The sequence below is a fragment of the Pneumocystis carinii genome (genome assembly GCF_001477545.1).
Source record: "Pneumocystis carinii B80 chromosome Unknown supercont1.3, whole genome shotgun sequence".
Classification (NCBI taxonomy): domain Eukaryota; kingdom Fungi; phylum Ascomycota; class Pneumocystomycetes; order Pneumocystales; family Pneumocystaceae; genus Pneumocystis; species Pneumocystis carinii.
Window position 1 is genome coordinate 226,775 of NW_017264715.1, and position 14,012 is coordinate 240,786.

The 14,012-nt window shown below is 29.1% G+C and overlaps 9 protein-coding genes across 9 annotated transcripts; 5 read left to right on the forward strand and 4 right to left on the reverse strand.

The window, feature by feature from the left end:
- Positions 1-93: 93 nt before the first annotated feature.
- Positions 94-3,120, forward strand: T552_00696 (hypothetical protein). The gene is made up of 7 exons (XM_018369301.1): positions 94-124; positions 167-497; positions 551-697; positions 741-776; positions 823-1,744; positions 1,793-2,468; positions 2,517-3,120. The coding sequence occupies exons 2-7, from the start codon at positions 182-184 to the stop codon at positions 3,072-3,074; spliced, it is 2,655 nt and encodes an 884-aa protein (XP_018227009.1). The 5' UTR covers positions 94-124; positions 167-181; the 3' UTR covers positions 3,075-3,120.
- Positions 3,121-3,314: 194 nt separating this feature from the next.
- Positions 3,315-5,637, forward strand: T552_00697 (hypothetical protein). Its single transcript, XM_018369302.1, has 8 exons — positions 3,315-3,396; positions 3,440-3,461; positions 3,510-3,685; positions 3,734-3,851; positions 3,897-4,024; positions 4,082-4,253; positions 4,294-5,167; positions 5,213-5,637. The coding sequence occupies exons 1-8, from the start codon at positions 3,361-3,363 to the stop codon at positions 5,355-5,357; spliced, it is 1,671 nt and encodes a 556-aa protein (XP_018227010.1). The 5' UTR covers positions 3,315-3,360; the 3' UTR covers positions 5,358-5,637.
- T552_00698 (hypothetical protein) lies at positions 5,198-5,957 on the reverse strand. Its single transcript, XM_018369303.1, has 4 exons — positions 5,889-5,957; positions 5,674-5,844; positions 5,576-5,631; positions 5,198-5,535 (listed from the first exon to the last, which is right to left on the reverse strand). Exons 1-4 carry the CDS (start codon positions 5,920-5,922, stop codon positions 5,371-5,373), a joined length of 426 nt encoding a protein of 141 aa, XP_018227011.1. The 5' UTR covers positions 5,923-5,957; the 3' UTR covers positions 5,198-5,370.
- A 193-nt stretch (positions 5,958-6,150) lies between these two features.
- T552_00699 (hypothetical protein) lies at positions 6,151-6,897 on the reverse strand. Its single transcript, XM_018369304.1, has 3 exons — positions 6,660-6,897; positions 6,488-6,607; positions 6,151-6,427 (listed from the first exon to the last, which is right to left on the reverse strand). The coding sequence occupies exons 1-3, from the start codon at positions 6,849-6,851 to the stop codon at positions 6,197-6,199; spliced, it is 543 nt and encodes a 180-aa protein (XP_018227012.1). The 5' UTR covers positions 6,852-6,897; the 3' UTR covers positions 6,151-6,196.
- A 195-nt stretch (positions 6,898-7,092) lies between these two features.
- Positions 7,093-7,844, forward strand: T552_00700 (hypothetical protein). Its single transcript, XM_018369305.1, has 2 exons — positions 7,093-7,575; positions 7,621-7,844. The coding sequence occupies exons 1-2, from the start codon at positions 7,139-7,141 to the stop codon at positions 7,796-7,798; spliced, it is 615 nt and encodes a 204-aa protein (XP_018227013.1). The 5' UTR covers positions 7,093-7,138; the 3' UTR covers positions 7,799-7,844.
- Positions 7,845-8,001: 157 nt separating this feature from the next.
- Positions 8,002-9,190, reverse strand: T552_00701 (transcription initiation factor IIB). Its single transcript, XM_018369306.1, has 3 exons — positions 8,999-9,190; positions 8,168-8,956; positions 8,002-8,125 (listed from the first exon to the last, which is right to left on the reverse strand). Exons 1-3 carry the CDS (start codon positions 9,142-9,144, stop codon positions 8,047-8,049), a joined length of 1,014 nt encoding a protein of 337 aa, XP_018227014.1. The 5' UTR covers positions 9,145-9,190; the 3' UTR covers positions 8,002-8,046.
- Positions 9,191-9,474: 284 nt separating this feature from the next.
- T552_00702 (hypothetical protein) lies at positions 9,475-10,095 on the forward strand. Its single transcript, XM_018369307.1, has 5 exons — positions 9,475-9,544; positions 9,598-9,664; positions 9,709-9,742; positions 9,785-9,977; positions 10,023-10,095. Exons 1-5 carry the CDS (start codon positions 9,521-9,523, stop codon positions 10,047-10,049), a joined length of 345 nt encoding a protein of 114 aa, XP_018227015.1. The 5' UTR covers positions 9,475-9,520; the 3' UTR covers positions 10,050-10,095.
- A 227-nt stretch (positions 10,096-10,322) lies between these two features.
- On the forward strand, positions 10,323-12,550 carry T552_00703 (hypothetical protein). The gene is made up of 11 exons (XM_018369308.1): positions 10,323-10,528; positions 10,577-10,623; positions 10,668-10,802; positions 10,850-11,065; positions 11,111-11,344; positions 11,392-11,443; positions 11,488-11,621; positions 11,670-11,831; positions 11,883-12,214; positions 12,261-12,381; positions 12,430-12,550. Exons 1-11 carry the CDS (start codon positions 10,369-10,371, stop codon positions 12,502-12,504), a joined length of 1,668 nt encoding a protein of 555 aa, XP_018227016.1. The 5' UTR covers positions 10,323-10,368; the 3' UTR covers positions 12,505-12,550.
- A 59-nt stretch (positions 12,551-12,609) lies between these two features.
- On the reverse strand, positions 12,610-13,875 carry T552_00704 (hypothetical protein). Its single transcript, XM_018369309.1, has 5 exons — positions 13,769-13,875; positions 13,604-13,727; positions 13,476-13,559; positions 13,085-13,424; positions 12,610-13,037 (listed from the first exon to the last, which is right to left on the reverse strand). The coding sequence occupies exons 1-5, from the start codon at positions 13,827-13,829 to the stop codon at positions 12,654-12,656; spliced, it is 993 nt and encodes a 330-aa protein (XP_018227017.1). The 5' UTR covers positions 13,830-13,875; the 3' UTR covers positions 12,610-12,653.
- Between the last annotated feature and the right edge of the window lie 137 nt (positions 13,876-14,012).

Here is a 14,012-nt window from a genome sequence, read left to right on the forward strand (position 1 = left end):
TTTTTAAAAATTCTCTAATCTGGTCTCGAAGATTATTAAAGGTTTATAAAATCCTTAAAATTCGCCTTTTATTTAAAAATAGGCGAAAGGAGCCTAAGACAAGATATAAAGAGGCTTTATATATGTAGGAATTTCAATATTTTCAAGAGTTTTCTATAGTTTTTAGAGAAACAGGTCTTTTATGATAGAAGTTCAGCAGTTACAGAAAAAGCGAAGCCGGAAAGAGTTCAGACAGACGCATCCACGGAGATCACAGCATCATGAAACGCAGGAGACATATAAGACTCAGGTGAATATGGAGAAGTCTTCTCAGGAGAATGCAGAGGAAGTATCTACGAATGCATTATCATTAGAATCGGCAATGTTAAAAACACAATATCACCGACAACTTATGTCATGTAAAGAGTTATTTCCGGACTGGACGGAGGAAGATATTCTCTATGCAATTCAGGAGGCATCGGGTGATTTTGAGGTAGCGGTAACACGGATATCAGAGGGTTAGATGATAGGAAGGTTTTTTGGGGGAGTTTTTTAATAATATATGATTTAGGACGTGCAAACAAGTGGGGAGAAGTTAAGAAGAAGACGAAGGATAAAGGAAAGAAGCAAGATGCATTACAATCATCGACATTATTAACAGGGAGTGGAAAAAGCTCCCGTGATAAGATCCGTGATCCTAAAAATCATAAAAATAAGGGTAAAAGGGTTGTCGTTATTATATATTAATTTAATTCAAATAGAAAACATTTCGAAACGTGGAGGGGGACGTTCTAATGGTTTAGAATAAGAGTTTTTATATGATAATTGAATAATCATATATAGGTATTTCAAAACGAAATCATCAAACAGTATCGGATTCTTCGCTTGTAACATGGGATACTGTTAAAAATGTAGAGAGTCGTACAGTATCTATAGATACTACTGGAACAGGATCTAATATAAAAACATCGTGGACTTCATATAAGCAACCAAAAGATTCATTAGGTCAATGTCTAAATCTAAAGAAAAATATAAACAAAAACATTGAATATGGTGTAAAAGAAACAGAAAATGCGATATGGGAAGACTTTAATCCTATTAACCAAGATTCCAGATCGATAAGTGCCTGGAGCGATGCAGCAACTAAAGCGTCATCAGTAACAGCGGGATGGGGTGAATCAGGATCATTTTATATGTCTAATGCAGAATCCCAGAATTCATCATCATCAAAACCACGGACAAAAGTTATTTCTCCAGGAACGAATCCTTCATGGGCATCGTTGTTAAAACAAGAATCAATACCAGATATACAAGAACAACAATTATCTCCCATTTCGAGGGCATCATTTAGATCAGATGAAAATTTTAGTAATACATTTCCTGTTTCTAAATTAACGGAAAAAAAAGATCACGGAATCATAAATGGAGTTAACCATGTACCTATTGTTTCTAAAACATCCTTAACAACATTGAATCTAGAATCGATAAATAAGGAGAATATAGACCATGTTATATCTTTAAAAAATCCTAAAAATTCTATAAATATTGCGAATCAAACGTTAAATAATACAGCAAGATTTCACGAATTTAATAAATCACATTCTTCTAAAAGCACTTATCATAGACATTTAAGCCAAGATACTCCTGTGGTGATGCCAAATTCAAATAATATTTCTGAAAGGGTAGAAGTTCAATTTGGAAGTTTAAATCTTGCGGGTCAAGAAAATGGCCTGTTTTTAAATAGGGAAAAGTCAAAACCAGAATTGTATGTCATATATTATAAAGATTTATTTATTTTTAATGAAATATTTAGAAATTCTGTATCACAAGGTATTTCTATGAATCTTCATTCTCCAATAGGTCCAGCCTTACAACAGTCTCAATCTATAGAGAATTCCGAACCTACAGATATACAAAAAACTGAAAAAATGTATACAGAATCATCAAATACAACTCAACCACACATATTGCCAAATCGTACAGCAATGTTCTCTTTAAATTTAAATAAAGTTAATAAGCAATTATCTGAGCAAAAACAAGTTCAATACCAACCATTTGATCAAAATTCATATAATAATTACACGAATCACCCTATTCGGGACAACATTCCTAATTTTGGAAATTTCTCACTTCCTAATGAATATCAAAGATTTTATGGATCAGAAGATCCAAGGCCACATTTCGCACAAGGCTATTATGACCCGTCAGCATTTTCTCGTGGACAACCATCAAATACTTCTATGCATAGAGATGCATCTAATATAAATAATGAATATATACAAACTTCTAGATTCGATCCAAATGCATTAGAGGGATCATCAATTCCCTCTCAACAGATGACTTCTGGCTCAATTATGCATAAACACATGCCAATAGGTCCCAATACTCTTTCTCAATCTCATTCCTCTACACAAGGTCATTTTCATCAAGCACAACCCTATCCGATCCATCCTTACTACAATCCTTATACTGCTTATTATGTAAACCAGGTAATTCATTATCTTTCTTTTTTTCATTATTTTAACATTTCATTTTAGTATGGTTATGGAAACTATCCCTATACTAAACAAAATATTTACAATCATCTTCAACAAGACTATTCTAGATCTTATAACGAAAATTCATTTACCAATTCTGATAATGCTAAAAAGTTTAATGAACATCCTAGAGATTTATCCCAATCAACAAATCAAGGAAAACCTCAAGATTATGCTGCATCTAAATCACAAAATTCTAATACAAGTCAGCAACAACAATGGCCTCAACAAAAAAATATTTCCAATAATTCACTTGAATATACTGGCAAAAAATCAAACACAACCACTCATCAATCAAATTATATCCAACATATGCAAAAATTTCACCAGCAAAATCCTGTTCGGCCTATTTATCCTGGTTCTTCTCATACTTATCCTCCTCATTTTCAACAACCATCACATCCTCAACCTCCATCAACTCAATCTTCATCAATACAAACTCAACCTTCACCTTATTCTATGCATCCACATACCATTGGATTTCATGGACCCTATCAACCTTTGTTGAATCCTCAAGATCATCCCAATCTTAACTGGACTAATTATACCTCTCATTAGAAATGTATGATTTTCTTTTCATACATCAATAATACTTGGTTATTCATGATTTATGGTTTATTCAACTACTATCTTATCAAAGCAATAGATATGTGGGATTTATCAAATTTTAAAACCAGAATACCAGATAAACTCCTATTAGATTATCTTTAGACACACTTTCTTATCGACTTATATATAAAGTATTTTTTATATATGTATTTATATATACATCTGCTCATTAGGTATAGACTAGCAATAATCTTAAATAAATTTGAATTGCTTCAAGAACATTCAGACTATTGAGATGAACATTGAGACAGTACAGAGTCGTCCATACGAAGTAAGAACAAGAGATTTAATGGTATAAATACTTAATATTATAGGGACAATTGCCGGGTACCTCGGGTAAGATGTTTTTTTGGTAGGAAAAAGCCTTTATTGATGGAAATAAAGGGCTTCGAAAAAGAGTAACAGTTTTCCAACAGCCTGGATATACGGAGAACTTCTTAGAATCAATTTTCTCAGTTCTCCGGCCAAAATCGGGTGAAATTTGGATTATTGGTGGAGATGGAAGATATTATAGTGAAGTAGTGATTCAAACAGTTATACAAATGGCAGCAGCACATGGAGTAGGATTTGGAAGAATTGTCTGAAGGTTATGGAGTAAATTTGTATAGGTTTCAAAGCTAGTTATTGGACAAAAGGGAATTTTATCAACGCCGGCAGCATCATGGATGATTCGGGAATATAAGGCAGCAGCAGGGTTACTTTTAACAGCGTCTCATAATGCAGGAGGTTAGAATGAAAAGTTAAAATTCTTTTGGATTTATTTTTTTAAAGGGCCCAATGGTGATTTTGGTATTAAGTTAAATATAAGTAATGGAGGGTCAGCACCAGAAGCAATAATACATGAAGTCTACAAATATACGAAAAAAATAACGAGATATGTTACACTGAATATAGAAAAGGTAATGATTTTTTGAAAAAAAATAAATAAAATGAAAATTAATATGAAATATATAAAGATTGATCTAAGTCAAATTGGAACTCGAATAGAAAAGGGATTGACAATAGAGATTGTGGATCCGGTACAAGGTTATGTCGATTCCTTAATGGATATCTTTGATTTTGAACTGATTCGAGCATTTTTTCGGCGGTTTACAAAATTTAGAATACTTTTTGATGGATTGCATGGAGGTAAAAGGATAATTGAAAGGTATTATAGCTGAGAAAATAGTAACTGGACCGTATGCAAAAGAAATATTTTTAAATAGATTGAAATTGCCCCCTGCATCATTGCAAAATTGTGTTCCTTTACCTGATTTTGGAGGAGGGCATCCAGATCCGAATTTAACATATGCCAAAACGTTAATTACACGAGTAGATGCAGAAAAGATTGATGTTGGATTTGCTTCTGATGGAGATGGTGATAGAAATATGGTATATTGTGTCGAGACACTTGTGAGTCCATGTGATTGTCTTGCATTAATTGCGCATCATGCAGAAAAGATTCCGTACTTTAAGAAAAATGAAATATTTGGCTACGCTAGGAGCATGCCTACAAGTAGGGCACTGGATTTGGTTGCAGAAAAAAAGGGTTTAAAATGTTATGAAGTTCCAACAGGATGGAAGTTTTTCTGTACACTTTTTGATCACAATAAAATCTCTATATGTGGCGAAGAATCATTTGGAATAGGATCAAATCATATAAGGGAAAAAGATGGTCTTTGGGGGGTTTTATCCTGGCTGAATATTTTGGCTGCTATTAACATGGAACATGAAGAGCAGCAATTTAAAGGAATCTTGGATATTTTAGAGGAATTTTGGGAAATTTATGGAAGAACATATTTTTCCCGTTATGATTATGAAGAAATAGATGGGGTTTCTGCAGGAAAAGCATTAAACCGTTTCTCAGAAATCATTCATGATGATGATTTTATTGGATCATCACCTATTTATGGTTATAAAGTTCAAGATGCTGGCGATTTTTCCTATCATGATCCAATTACAGGAGAAACAACTGAACATCAAGGTCTTTACATAGATTTTTCTAACAGAAGTAGAATTGTTGTACGTTTATCAGGTACTGGAAGCTGTGGAGCTACCATAAGGTTAAATCTTAGCTATATTTTTATATAGTTTCTTATTAAACATAGGATATATATTGAAAAATACGAAGCAGATAGACAAAAATTTCATTTAAAACTACAAGATGTGCTTTGGGGATTGTTTGAATATTCATTATCATTATTAAATCTTAAAGAATATATTGGCACTTGTACTCCTACAGTCATAACATAAATAATTCTTAAATTTATTCGGTGCTAGTTACAATTTTACTCAGCTTATCTTTAAACTCTTCTAAAGCATCTTTCTCTTTTTTTTCTATCATTTTTTCAAATTCTTCTTTCTCAATTTTTAGATTTTCAATATCATTTTCTTCAAAAACAGATAAACAAATCATATCATGCTCAATTTTCTATTTAAATCAGGTATATTCTTTATCAGAAATAACATACTCTTCTATGAATAATTTCTTGATAAAGTTTATCTTCTATCTCAGATATAGGAAGATCTAAAAATATTAACGACATAAATATACTAGTTTATAAAACACCTAAAATACATTTATTTTGTTGAATTTTATCTAATTCTTCTTTAAGATTTTCAATTTCTTCTAGTAAATAATTTTCTAATCTTAGAATTTCATTATTTAAGACAAAGTTTTCATTTAACTTTGTCTTAAAAGTTTTTTGAAATTTTAAAAGATATTCATTCAATTTATATACTAAAAAAATATTAAAGTTGCTTTAGAAATAGTTCATAATATACATAATTTTTCTTGACTTTTAGAATTTTTATTCATGTTTTTTTCTAAAATTTTTTATATAAAATTAAACTTATAAACACATATCTTAGTAATCATTTAAATATGAAACATAATGATATAAAATATAAGAAAATCTTATTTTTCAATAGAAATATCTTTAAAATATAATTAAATATGTAAAAAGATCTCTAGTTTTACTCTATACTTATTAAAATAAAAAATATACCAAAATCAATTTCATCTATGTATAATCAATATTATTAACCATGTTTCTTTTTATAATGTTCATTTCATAATTTTTTTTCTCAAATTACATTTTATTTGTTGTCAAAAATGGTTTTCTGTTCTGAATATTTGTTTTTGTCGGTTCTTTCTGTTTCGCCTTTCTTTTATTATCCATCTTATCCGAATTACTTATATAAGATATATTAGACAATTCTCTCTTTGTTTCTTTCATTTTTTTCTCTAAACCCTCAAGCGACTTTATTTCTTCTCCTTGTTCTTTCATCTTTAACGCCTCATTTTCCGCATCTAAAATATCCTCCAAAATATAAGTCATTTATAACCCTTATTTAAATCATATAAAACAATTATAACTCACTTTTGTTGCTCCATGCCATTTCTTATTTAATATTAATCTTTGTGTATGTTCTGTCTGATTCAATATCTTGATCCATTTCTCAAGAAGTTTATCCACATCTTTAACTGCTTCATCAACATTCTAAAGACTTTTATTATTCCTGTTTATAGCGCTCTTATCACCCCTATTATACCTCCATATCTTTCTGTGCTTTTAATAGTCCACCAATGACTTTTTCAATCACTTTATTCAAGTTTTTTACACCGTTCAACTCCTTGAGCAACGTAGAATCTCGTTCTGACATGCTGCTACCCGTAAAAGAGCTCAATTGCCCCGATATCTCCGTTTCTATCCTATCACCTATCTGTCCTTCTTGGAACTCCATTAATCCCTCAATTTTCGTCCTTTTTCTTCGTTTTTTTTTCAAAAACCATACAATCCACTACGTACAATTCAATTTTATCCTTGTTTTCTCCTAAAAAACACTTATTAATGCTCTTTTTTCAAAAAAACAAAAACTCACCTAACCTCTTAAATTTATGACGTCGTCCCGTTGCTATGGTTGCGTCCACACATCAACCCTCCAAAACCTCAACAAAATAAACCCTTCTATTTGAGCACTTTTAGGCGTCTTTTTGGCACTATAAAAGGCATATTTCGTCTTATTATGTTATGGAAGAGCCGTCTACGCCTCCTGAACAGATTCAGCGGCTTCCTCCTACACCGCCAACACCATTTTATACGTCTTCTGGTGATGGGTTAATATGTCCTTCAGGAAGGAAGAAAGAGGCTAAAAGACCATTCTCATGGGTAGAAACGCCGTGTCCGATTGCTAAGGATACGCTTTTGAGCCCCAAAAAGACACCACAAACGATTTTGGAGAAAAAAGAGGAAAAATGTATAAATCATATAAAAAGGACATTTCTGCCGGAAAATATGGCAGAAAACATGGATAATCAGACTAGTAATGAGGAATTTAATGAGAATATGTTTTTTTACGATGAAAAAAACCCATTTTTTGTTAAAAATAAACAAGTATTTTGTACGGACGAAGAACCAGTAAAAAATGCAAATAAAACACATAATTCAGAGGGAGTTTCATTTTTATTGTATGATTTAATGTTTTAAAAAGGGATTATCTAATTAATTAATAGCCGGGGTAGAAAAATTTTACAAACATTTACAGATCAAGTATATGATTTAAAGCCTAAACAGCTTTTTACAGAGATGTTATCATCACTGAATACTACAATTGATGAAATGAATGATGAATTTACACCTAGTAAACGAAAAAGACGGAAAAATAATATAGATAAATCGGATGAAATGTAAAATGATAGAAAAAGGAATAAGTAGTAAATTTTATTTTAATATTTAAAAGCGGAGGTAAGGGTATTTGCAATAAATAATTTTTATATGCTAATAAGAATAGAATGCATACTTTTTGAAGTGGTTTAGAACCATATAATAGAACCATAACATTTCCAACTCATTTTTAATTTTTTTCATATAAATTGTGTTGAATTATTTTGTAAATGAGTCTTAATAGTAATGTATAAATGTTTATTAAAGTAATCTTTTCAAGGTCGTGGGAGTATCATATCCATAGATTTGCCATTTAACCATTTTGGATCAATTAATTTTTCTCGTTCAAGATATCTATTATATTTAGAAAAAAGCTAAGAAAAATATAAAACATACAAAGACTTATATGCATTTCTTATTGTAGAATCGCTTACACCAACAACTTCTGCTATTTCTCTTGGCAATTTGGGATGTTGAAATAAATACGAAGCCATATATATACCACTAGCTGCAATAGAAATAGGTGAACGTCCAGCAAGTGTACCTTCAGCACTTGCACGATTTGCTAATTCGGAGGCTGCTATTTGAACTGATGTAGGAAGTGATAATCTATTGCAGAAACGAATCATAAGATCTTTAGGAGAAGTAGAAGGTATGTATGAATCATCTCCTTGTCCAGAATTGCATGATAAAAGATTGTCATCTGTTAACATCTTTTGAAGACTCTTAAAAACACGCCCAATTTCTTTCTTGGGAACATTGGTTAATGCACATATCTCCTTGAATGTTCTTGGAGCCTTTCCCTGACGACATGCAATAAAAATGCATGCAGATATAATAGATTCATTACTTCTTCCTTTCAATGCTTTACTATCATCTACTTTTTTAAACACTTGTTTAGCAATATCAGAAATAGATTTTGGCAAGTGTATAGCATCACACATTGCACTAATTTCTCGATATGCAGAAACTAGATTCTTTTCGCCCTTTTGAGCTACTGATCTTCCTTGAGTCTTTGAAAGACCATGTCCCCCATCCTGAGTAGATATAATTGTATCCAGTTGAGACCCATTTAACAATGGATTCGCTGATGTACCTACTCTAGACTGATTATCACCACCTTCATCATTAGCAAATGTCCTCCACTCAGATCGTGTATCTACGATCCTGTCTCCAACAACAAGTCTAGCAAATCAATATTACAGCATTTTCATTCATGAAATTTACCCACAGGAACCACAGACTGTATCACCTGACGAAAATTCTTCAACTAAGTTCGGAGGATCTTCCTTACAATCAGAACAAATAATACGAACATTAAGATTAATAGTTCCCGGGTTTATCGTGTATAAATTGCTAGATGCTAATTGCATCTTTCTTATATATAATCTCCCCAAATATTCCTCAAAAATAACCTATTTTTAACCAGAAAAAAAGCTGTATACAGCTTATATAGACCCTAAACTTCCTTCCTATATAGAAATAAAGACAATATCTCCCTTTTTTCCCGCTGTTTTAAGGTTTTTTCAAAAATAAACAAGATCTCGTTTTAAATGACCTTTTTCAACCTAAAAAAAAACTGGTATACTCAAAATACAAATCCCTATCCTTCTGTTAGGAAATTATGCCTTTTTACTGCATCAATAATGCCCCAAAATCCTTACTTTAAATTTTCTAAAATTTGGAGTTCTGATCGCTGACGAGCTCAACCTCTGAAAAAATATATACACAAGTATAGGTCTATAAGAGATGTATAAACCGGTAAAAACACTGGTAATCAAGAGAAATAACATTGTTCATCGTTTTCAGCGCTCTAATTTTACTAGAAACATGTTTTATTTGCAAAATCACAGATACGAATGTTTATTCGTCCATCATATAGACGAGATCAAGGTAATTTGGAGGAAAATAAGGTTAAACATTTTGTAACGTGCAAGATATTGTCAAGGAACTTTATTTGCGTGAATTGAAGTAGAGTTTTTTGGGTTTTTTTTGGGGTTTTAACAAGGACAGAAATTGCAAGCCATTTACGACCAAACCAGATGATTCAGAAGGTCAGGTAAAGGCCTGGATGCTCCCTAAAGCACCGGAAATTCCTGAAATAGATTTGGATATTGAGGCAGAATTGAAAGCGTATGAAAAAGAAACAGAAATGGAGTCACCAGCTTTATTAGAGACTAAAGATCCTTTGGATGAGTTATTTGAAGTGATATAAGGAGAATAAAGAGATATAGTGTTTAATTTTTGTTAGAAAGAAGAAGAAAATAAGGGCCATTAATTATATATTTTTTAGTATATATATATAAAAAAGGTCAGATGTTAATATTTCCAGCAGGATCTTGAAATAAAAAAACGTACAGATTACATGAATTTAGATGATTTATGTTTATAGTTTTTTCTATATTATTTAACATAATAATTTTTATTATATATTAATTTTCAATAAACCAAGTAGTTTATTTTATCACTAAAATAAGATTTATACAGACCAAAATCTATAGATTAGAAGCAAAAGAAAGGTGTTTTTAATAGATGAATACTATATAAATATTGATACATTTTTGTTTTTGAAATATATTTTTAAAGAGACTATAAAAATGGAAAAATCAGAGGTTTTTATTAAGAACTTGGACAAAATAATGAAAGAATCGTCAAGATGGGGCTTTAAAGATACAGAAATATCTTTTTCTGATTCAAATAAGACGTCAGATAAGCTTAAAAAAGAAGATTTAAATATCAGAAAAATATCAGAAAAATGTTAATATCTGTGCCTAATTAATGAGTAAAATGTCTAAATATATATAGATATAAAGGACAAAAATACAATAGAATCATTAAATAGCTATATAATGGTAATTTTTATTAGATAAATGAGAAAATGGTAATTAGATATTAGTCGTCAGATAAGGCCTTAGATTCACTAGAATCATACCTTTTTTGCTTTAGAAAGGATCTTAATGAAATAGACAATGAGATAAAGGCACTTCAGTTTCGTTCTATAGTGCTTGATCAACAATTACAAATACGAAAAGTAAATAAGGAAATATTTTGATAAATTTCCAGTATTTATTAAGTTAGGATACAGAAAAAAGGGTTAAAAGCATTGTTGATGAGTCTATTATATCACCAGAAATGATTTACTGTATTTCAGAATTAAAAATAGATGAAAAATGGCAAAATAATCTTTCTATACTTAATAATATATTAGAAAAATTTAATATCAACAAGAAAAATGGAAATATATCAAAAATACAAGAATATATGGAGAAAGAATTAGAAAAGTTATCATTGATAGTATTATTAATATATAATTTTTTATATAAAATTAAAAACAGTTAGGCAGCTGAAAGGATACGCGAGTTTTTCATCAATAAAATCAAAATATTGCATAATCCTTGTAGTAATTCAAAGGCTATTCAACAATGCATTATAAATTATAAATTTTTATTTAATTTTTTATATAAAAATCAAAAACAATTAACTTTTGATATTAAACAAACATATCAAAATACTATGCAATGGTATTATTCTTATAATTTTGAAAGATACACAAATTTTTTAGAAAAACTCAAGGTATTTTAATATTTAATATATATAAATTTAATTAACTAACTATAAAGATTAATATATTTGATACATTTGCTTTAGATTCTGAAAAAGCATCTAAAAAAAGTAAGAAAATGATATAATATTTATTATATTTTGATATGGCTTAGATAATATACATTCTCAAAAGGGGATTTCTATTTTTTCATCATATAAAGAATTTAATATTAGTCATAGAGCTAGTATTGTTTTGGGAGAAGATCAAAATATTATTATAACACGTATTTCTAATCATGATAAAAAGGTAAATACCAACTTTTATATTTAATAATTGCTAAATATATATATATAGATATATAATTTAGAAATTATTTTTTATAGTTATAATCAAGTTTTAATCAACAATATTATAATAGAGCATTTTTTTCTTTCTGAATTCATGTTATTTAATAGCCAACAGGAGCTAAATAACTATTTACAAGACATAATTAAATCCACTTTATCTAATTCAATGGTATATTTTTTATTTTAATATACATAGTTCTTTTAACTTTGAAAAATATAGGAATTTAATCAACAATTAATAAGGAATTCATACAATGTTTTAGATATCCTTCTTTGCATAAAAGTTGCGGAGAAATTAATATCCATTTTAAAGAATAAGGAAATTTCTATTTTAGATAATTATATGAATGAAATATTAGAATTGCTTTGGAATCAATTTCAAAACTCAATTGATCTACATTCTGAAAACTTAAATCAATTGTCTATCAAAAATACATTATTAGAAAATTATAATAGAACATCACCAGATATAGTTACACAAATATTTGGTGACTTATTAAATGGAATTTTTATATTATTTTCTCAAGATTATAATGAATTAATAGAGACAAAGTAAGGTGTTATTTATTAGAATATTAAATATTTGACTAATTTCTAGTGTTGAAAAACTAGTAAATAGTTATAAAATATACCTTACAAAAATTAATAACAAAATAAAAAGTGAAGAACAGAAACAATTCCTTCATAATAATTATTCATTAATATTAACAATAATTGGTGTAAGATAAACATTAAAAAATGCAGAAATTAAACTTATATAATTATAGAATACTAAAGGATATTTAGCAAAAAAGCAACAAGAACATTTTCATGAACTTCAAGTTAATATAGGAAAATCCTAAAATCTATATAAATTTCCAATAATAAAATAAACCTATTAATGTACATAACCTATAAACCGATAAAACATTTCTACTTTAAAATATAAATAATTTTCATAGTCTTAGTCTCATATAGCTACAGAATCTACAAATATTACTTTGAAAAATGGTTACTTTCTAGAAATTAAAGTGTCATACATTGCATATAACACTCCTATAAAAGACATAGTAAACATAAGATCAACACCAATAGCAGATTTGATAATAGACAAAGAATTAGCAAGAAAAAAACTTTTCTGAAAACCTTTATAAAATATAAAATAAACTACTATTGCTTTAACAACAGCAAATGTCATTGGATCAACTATTTTAAAGTTTTCTTTCCTTGATTCATGAAAATTTAACATTGTAGCCATAATCAAAGGTATAAATATTGCAAATATCCACCAAGTTAACATATGTAACCAAAATTTTTCAAATGAAAAAATTACAGAAAGATCTGGTAAATAAAGAATTTTATAACCAAAAAAAGAAGAAAACAAAGGAAAAAACGCCTTAAAAATAATTAAATAAAATAATATATCATATAACCAATAATTACCTTATATGACCATGGAATCAAAAAACTTAAAAGATTATAAAATTCATAAATACAAAATAAAAAATCCAGCACCAAAACTTTAGATAAACATTTGCGTATATATAATAACGTGTCAAAAAGAACATTATAGTTAAAAAAGTGGCCAAATGTATATTTCGATGTAGATGCACCATTTAAACCAGAAATACAAATAGTTTCAGATAAAACTGACTCTGACGCCGCATCAGAAGACTCATTTAAACCCTTATCAAATCTATTTCGAGCTTTATTATTTTCATAGAAAAGAGATCCTTCTGAATGATTTTTATGTTTATAATCAAAAGAATCGCTCTGATCCGCCCTAATCATTCATCAGTTATAGACTGATCATTTCATACATTAAGGAACAAACGAAAATAATGGCCGTTTTACATTTGTTTTCTGTATAACCACCGATTTTTTTCGAGATGATCCTTTTACACTATTTATAATAGATCTAACCTCATTAAACTTAAATCAAAAATTTATATTATAGAAAACCCTCTATCCTCTAATGATTCCTCATAATAAGACGAAAATTCTGGATTCTTAGAAAGTGATGCCTTATTTTCTAATAAATGTTCAACAATTCTTGTTTCAAGATTTGCCTTTAAACCATCGCTATCTACTGTCATTAAACCCCGTTTTTTCATATAATAAACTTACTGATATTGAGCTGAGATGCAAGACGTTGTAGATCACTCTTCCTCATGCCTTTAAGAGCCATCTTTAAAAATACTTTTTTCAGCTTGATATCGATACAAAAAAATCAAAACAAATACATTTTATCGGTCTAATAAGATAAGAAATTGGTCCGATAACAAGAATAATAAGTCTATAAGAGCCCACACAACCTCAATTTCCAGTTATCTTAATCTTTGATTTAATATTTTTTTTTTTGTAATTAAAA

Bases quoted from the DNA above. Each gene is read 5' to 3' on its own strand.
- T552_00700 (XM_018369305.1), top strand. From the start codon at position 7,139: ATGGAAGAGCCGTCTACGCCTCCTGAACAGATTCAGCGGCTTCCTCCT. The intron at 7,576-7,620 runs GTATGATTTAAT...ATTAATTAATAG, and splicing joins GAGGGAGTTTCATTTTTATT to CCGGGGTAGAAAAATTTTAC.
- T552_00699 (XM_018369304.1), bottom strand. From the start codon at position 6,851: ATGGAGTTCCAAGAAGGACAGATAGGTGATAGGATAGAAACGGAGATA. The intron at 6,608-6,659 runs GTATAATAGGGG...AAAAGTCTTTAG, and splicing joins AAGCACAGAAAGATATGGAG to AATGTTGATGAAGCAGTTAA. The intron at 6,428-6,487 runs GTGAGTTATAAT...TATATTTTGGAG, and splicing joins AATGGCATGGAGCAACAAAA to GATATTTTAGATGCGGAAAA.
- T552_00701 (XM_018369306.1), bottom strand. From the start codon at position 9,144: ATGCAATTAGCATCTAGCAATTTATACACGATAAACCCGGGAACTATT. The intron at 8,957-8,998 runs GTAAATTTCATG...TTGATTTGCTAG, and splicing joins ACAGTCTGTGGTTCCTGTGG to ACTTGTTGTTGGAGACAGGA. The intron at 8,126-8,167 runs GTATGTTTTATA...TAAATATAATAG, and splicing joins AGAAATGCATATAAGTCTTT to ATATCTTGAACGAGAAAAAT.
- T552_00703 (XM_018369308.1), top strand. From the start codon at position 10,369: ATGGAAAAATCAGAGGTTTTTATTAAGAACTTGGACAAAATAATGAAA. The intron at 11,444-11,487 runs GTAAGAAAATGA...GATATGGCTTAG, and splicing joins TGAAAAAGCATCTAAAAAAA to ATAATATACATTCTCAAAAG. The intron at 11,622-11,669 runs GTAAATACCAAC...ATATATATATAG, and splicing joins TTTCTAATCATGATAAAAAG to ATATATAATTTAGAAATTAT.
- T552_00702 (XM_018369307.1), top strand. From the start codon at position 9,521: ATGTATAAACCGGTAAAAACACTG. The intron at 9,665-9,708 runs GTAATTTGGAGG...GTAACGTGCAAG, and splicing joins ATCATATAGACGAGATCAAG to ATATTGTCAAGGAACTTTAT. The intron at 9,978-10,022 runs GTGATATAAGGA...AATTTTTGTTAG, and splicing joins CTTTGGATGAGTTATTTGAA to AAAGAAGAAGAAAATAAGGG.
- T552_00704 (XM_018369309.1), bottom strand. From the start codon at position 13,829: ATGGCTCTTAAAGGCATGAGGAAGAGTGATCTACAACGTCTTGCATCT. The intron at 13,560-13,603 runs GTTTTCTATAAT...TAATGAGGTTAG, and splicing joins GAATCATTAGAGGATAGAGG to ATCTATTATAAATAGTGTAA. The intron at 13,038-13,084 runs GTAATTATTGGT...ATTATTTTTAAG, and splicing joins TGATTCCATGGTCATATAAG to GCGTTTTTTCCTTTGTTTTC.
- T552_00698 (XM_018369303.1), bottom strand. From the start codon at position 5,922: ATGAATAAAAATTCTAAAAGTCAAGAAAAATTAT. The intron at 5,845-5,888 runs GTATATTATGAA...ATATTTTTTTAG, and splicing joins TAAAAGTCAAGAAAAATTAT to TATATAAATTGAATGAATAT. The intron at 5,632-5,673 runs GTGTTTTATAAA...TAATATTTTTAG, and splicing joins ACAAAATAAATGTATTTTAG to ATCTTCCTATATCTGAGATA.
- T552_00697 (XM_018369302.1), top strand. From the start codon at position 3,361: ATGAACATTGAGACAGTACAGAGTCGTCCATACGAA. The intron at 3,397-3,439 runs GTAAGAACAAGA...TTAATATTATAG, and splicing joins TACAGAGTCGTCCATACGAA to GGACAATTGCCGGGTACCTC. The intron at 3,686-3,733 runs GTAGGATTTGGA...AAATTTGTATAG, and splicing joins AAATGGCAGCAGCACATGGA to GTTTCAAAGCTAGTTATTGG.
- T552_00696 (XM_018369301.1), top strand. From the start codon at position 182: ATGATAGAAGTTCAGCAGTTACAGAAAAAGCGAAGCCGGAAAGAGTTC. The intron at 1,745-1,792 runs GTATGTCATATA...TGAAATATTTAG, and splicing joins GAAAAGTCAAAACCAGAATT to AAATTCTGTATCACAAGGTA. The intron at 2,469-2,516 runs GTAATTCATTAT...ATTTCATTTTAG, and splicing joins CTGCTTATTATGTAAACCAG to TATGGTTATGGAAACTATCC.